A 4957-nucleotide genomic window follows, 5' to 3' on the forward strand; every position below is an offset into this window, starting at 1 on the left:
ACTTGAGAATTGTTAAATATGAACCTAGTTTGGACTGTTAATAAGCACCATCTGTTCAGTCACAAACGATTTTTACATCCAAAAAGAATCTACAGAAATATTATTTTTATATTAAATGTCATGAATAGATTTTCTTTGAGCAGATGTTCTCCCACTTTTTAAGATTAACTGATTAAAATGTGTATATTTTCATACATACAGCCAGACGATACAGTTTCTTAGCAGTATTTATTTTTGTACAAAAAAAAAAAAAGAGAAACAAATTAATTTGAAAGGAAGTCATATCTGTCTTTTGATTGCACACTTTTAAACAAAAATAATACAGAATGGAGGATAAAACAAAACAAAACAAAACATTTTTTAACATTTGCTACTTCAAAATAACATCTACGTCTATGAATGTTCAAAATGAAAATATATAAACCAAGAATGCTAAAACATCTATTTTACATTATCTACAAAATGTATGTTCTAATCCAGCCACAAATCATAGGAAAATACTTTGATACATGAGAAAAGCTATAAACATAGGAACATTTTGAAAGGAAATAATACACATAAAAGCTCATTAAATAATTACAACAACAAATAAATAGTTTGTTCAGCTTTACTTTTTGATTGCTGCCATGCATATTTTAATTTTTGGTATACTGAGATAAAAGAAAGGTGAGCATGCAAGGCATTTTTTTAAGAATGAATCTGAAAGCAGATACTAGGTGTTGTATTTTAAGCTGTTGTCAGAAGTTCATAAAACATGATAGAGAAGGCAACAGACGTGATAATTAACTGTTCTCATGAAAACACACAACAGAGCATCTTTTTACAAAATAGACTTCAGTGAATATTCGTGGCAACTTTTCTTTGCCTCCATGGCAGGAGAAAATGTCAAAGTTTAAAGTGTGGGTTTGGAAGGCGTGTATTATTCTCCATCTTGAGCACTTGGAAAATCACCCAAATCGTCCATATGCTGAGAATGCCCCTTTTGGTTTTGGTCAAAGCAATAAGCGTGCAGCGTCAGCTGAGAGCACAGCAATGGCAGACTTGTCTTTAAGCAGTCAGAACTGTAAAGCAAACGGTTACAGGTGAGTTCAGTTTTGGCAGGAGGAGCAGGAGATGAGAGAGGAGAGAATGTCTGACTTCTAACTTGTACTGTGTTTGCTGGATTTACTGGCTCTTTTTCTCTCTTTGTGATGCTGGATGGGCTTTGCTTGAGAGGTTCCCTCAAAGTTGTGGCTGGACTCATTGTGCTGCCTGGTGTAGCGTTTACACTTGCAGGCCGTGACCACAGTTATTTTGTAGGTTCTTATACTTCCATCCTGGCACTGCAGCTGGATCCTCTGGGTGCGAGTTTTGTCGTTGACGCATCTCCACTCCTGCGAGCTCCGCCTGCTCCAGTACTTGGTTCCGTAGCCTCCTCCAATCCAGTTGGGGAGCAGTGGCAAAGGGAGGCATTCACCAGCACACACCAGCTCCTTCAGGGGGTTGATGCTGGTGCACTGGCCATCTGAAATGTACTTGGTGGATCTCAGCTCCCGGCAACCGACTTGAACCCGATCTGCAGAGTGCACAGAAGGACAGACACTGAGATTCGGAATGCAACCATCTCCTTAACCAGACATTTTCACATTAACAAGAGGCATTTTGCAGAAGTTAAAGGAGGCTTTAATCTGTACAGGACATCTTTTTACTGTTGTGTCCCCCAACACAAGGGCCTCAAGCACTGATGATCTATCTGGGTACAGCTTAAAGGAATGGTAAGGATACGCACTTCAGCAGTTGTGGGAGAAGAGGCACTTTCATTCTCTATCCTTCTTCACAGGGACATACCTTTCAGAAGAGAAAAAATGCCCCAAGGGAAGAAATGTTTCCTGCTTGTTCTAAGTCTAGGGAACTTGCTCTGTGATGTTTACAACAATTATGTTGGATCATTAGCAAGGGGGAAAACAGTGCATTGGAAACTGTTTATATGTGTTTAAATCAATTTAAAATAGTATGTTTCTTGTCCTTCCACGGTTACAGCGGACTGAGTGTCCCATGAGCACTGATGCTCTTAACACAGAGGTTGTGAGAGTGATAACAGCTCAAGTTTCCAGGGAATGGTGTTCTGCGTACAGTTTGAATGACTGGCAGGAGCAATTTCTGAGTGGCTGTTCTGCCTTCAGAGCAGAAGGCATCTGCCTGGTCGTAGTAATCTCTACGCTATGTGTAACATAGAGGATCCTGCAAATTCTCTCGGGCAACTGACATAGAAGGAAAATGCAGAGCTTCTAACACAGGCGTGTTTGTACCCGTCTGTGTGCAGCTCTGCACCCTGCAATAAACACAACTGTTTATTTCAGCAATTACACTTTGAAATAAACGCCCACAGCGCGCTTAATTTTAATAAGCAATCTTTACTGGCTACGCTCTCCCTCTTTCTGCAGGACAATTACGACGCAGATTCTACACACAATGCAATTAACTAACGCCTTTAAAATACAAGTAATTACCAGAAACATTTCAGAGTGAATCATGAGAGGCTTTGAAGGTCCATCTACATATCACAGCTACGGGCTGCTTCTGTTGGCTTTTGGGGAAGCCAGGTGGGAACGGGGACATGGAGTTAAGGGCACCCGTCCCCTGCGCCTCAGGGTGGGCAGCTCTGCGGGGCGACCTGAGGGGCTGGTCCCGCCTGACTTGCGGATGAAATTCAAGTTTCCCTTCCCGCAGCTGCACTCAGGAATGTACCTGGGAGCAGCCGGTGGCGGATCCGAGTTTGTCTCCCCTGTTTTTACGTCTCTCCTGGCTCAGCTTTTCCCCAGTGACAGCTCGGTGACAGGGAATTAGCTGCTGGCTGCCCCGGCCACCTGGCCGAGGGGCCCTTCCCTCGGCACCTGGCGTGGCTCCGCGCTGTGGGGGCCGCTTCGTGCCCTCCCTTTCCAGGGCTGCCTCTATTTTTATCGCCTCGCTGTGGGTGGGTCGGGTGCTTGTTTGGATTTTCTTTCATTTTAGGGAGGCGGTCAGGGAAGGAGCAGATAAAGTCAGCGGGAGGTTCCCAGCTCCCCGCGCATCTGACACACGTACATAAAACCCGGGAGGAAGCTACGGGAGGCAAGTCGGAGCAGGGCTCCCAGGTAAATGCCGAGCTCATTTGTTTACCCCCGCTGGAGGTGTAAAGCAGGTAGGCGCTCCAGCAGGAAGCAAAACCAAAGAGCGGGAAGAGAAATGGGAGGTTTGGCCGTCCTGCCTCTGAGAGCAGCCCCCACAGCCCGCTGAGGGAGGCGAGCCGGGCCGGGGGGCGCTTCCCATCCCCTCCCCGGGGACAGCCGGGGGCAGGAGGAGAGCCGGCAGCAACCCCCGGGGCACAGCCGGCAGCGTCCCCCCGGCACCTTCCTTTACCCCCGGCAGCTCTCCCCCCGGCAGCACCCCGCAAGAGAGGGGTCGGCGGGTGGACGGACGGACGGACGGACGGACGGACGGATACTCACTGCCGCGCTCGGGCGCCGTGCCCGCGTAGTGCCGGCCGCCGTTGCGGGCCTGGTTCAGCGTGCTGTTGCTGCCGGGGCTCGCCGGAGCGGGTTTGACGACGTGCGAGTAAAGGATCTCGGTGGCATCGTTCTTGAAAGCCGAGAAGCTTTTGGCGAAGATGCAAGCGAGCAGCAAGGCGGAGAAGTGCACGGCAGGGAGCAGCATGGCTGGGGCGGTCTCCGAGGGAGCCCGGTGAAAGGTTTCTCCGCTGCTGCTTCCCGGGAACTCTGCAGTCGCTCTTGGACGTTTCCCTTATATATTCAGAGAGGCTTGGCATCCGTTCAGGTGTAAAGTTGTGGAGAGCTTCAGAATGAAAAGCCACAAAAGGGGCGGGATCCCTACAGCAGCCTGCGAAGACCTCTTCCCAATGGGAGCGGGCAGCGAGCAGAGGAGGGGCTGGATGCTGGGTGCTGGGTCCTGGGTGCTGGGTCCTGGGTGCTGGGAGCCCTCCTTGGGCTCTGAGGGCATCCCAAAACCCGGGAACCACGCCGGGCACTTCGGCTTCATGTTCCTGGCACTAAGGGGCACAAGGAGCCTCTGTGGCTCCTGCCATGCCAAGTCCCTTCCCCTCCTTGCCAGGGCGCCCCTCAGAAAAACTTGCCCGTGCCGTGAGGATGCAGAAGTTTGCAGATCTTGCAGGAAAGCCCTAGTAACACAAAGGCTGTCTGCTATATGCCAAGATGGCTTTAAAAAAATTATAGTGAATAATTTAAAGTTGCCTCTAGATGTTTTAAATTATGCAGCTTTGATCAACTGAGTGGAGCACTGCTGGAGAAACTACTTGTTTTAGGGGAATATTCTCTCCCTGGTGTGCACTGCTACAAGTATGTATTTCTGGATCACCATGCATAAAAGCATCTCCTCTAGGCTCCTTAGCACAAAATGTCCATATTCATAGCCTCTCACTATGCTCATTCACCAAACTCGTCTTTTTTAGTTTTCCACATTGCCTAGAGCATTTTTGTATTTTAAATGTATTATTTCATGTAATAAAGAAAACAAAGAGGGAAGAATAGTCCTTATTTTGGCATGTGCTTTTATTGTGTCACACACTTACTTGATTTTCCATAAAATTACATGGCCCAAATCCAAACGCTAGTGTAAATTGAGATGCTGTCAGTAGGCCAATGCTTGTTTGCATCGGCGGTGAACGCTCTGTAGATTTTCATTATAAATAAACCAACTGCGATCAACACTGAAAGCTATAGTGTTCCGATTAAAAGGAAACGTTTTCCTTGGGAGAAAGCACAGCCATGCGGGAGGTGACATCATGTAAAGATTAGCCTCCAGTCTCAAAGCCTTTGTAACTGAGTTGATATCTGTAGAGTCATGCTGGATTTTATTTGAAAGCAGAGCTGGAATACAGATCAGTTACCTCTGCTGACAAGGTCAAAACCCCAGAAATTGAGAGAAGACAGGTTTGTTTCATCCTAGTCACAAGCAGACATTC

At 47.3% G+C, this 4957-nt stretch overlaps 1 protein-coding gene and 1 long non-coding RNA gene across 2 annotated transcripts; one reads left to right on the forward strand and one right to left on the reverse strand.

The window, feature by feature from the left end:
- Window positions 1-209: 209 nt before the first annotated feature.
- SOSTDC1 (sclerostin domain containing 1) lies at window positions 210-4688 on the reverse strand. Its single transcript, XM_084509950.1, has 2 exons — window positions 3468-4688; window positions 210-1555 (listed from the first exon to the last, which is right to left on the reverse strand). The coding sequence occupies exons 1-2, from the start codon at window positions 3670-3672 to the stop codon at window positions 1140-1142; spliced, it is 621 nt and encodes a 206-aa protein (XP_084366076.1). The 5' UTR covers window positions 3673-4688; the 3' UTR covers window positions 210-1139.
- LOC311431941 lies at window positions 1554-4522 on the forward strand. Its single transcript, XR_014689721.1, has 2 exons — window positions 1554-3113; window positions 3388-4522. It is a non-coding gene; the product is annotated as an uncharacterized lncRNA (long non-coding RNA).
- Window positions 4689-4957: the final 269 nt, after the last annotated feature.

This window comes from Aythya ferina (genome assembly GCF_964211825.1).
Source record: "Aythya ferina genome assembly, chromosome: 2".
In the NCBI taxonomy this organism is placed as follows: Eukaryota; Metazoa; Chordata; class Aves; order Anseriformes; family Anatidae; genus Aythya; species Aythya ferina.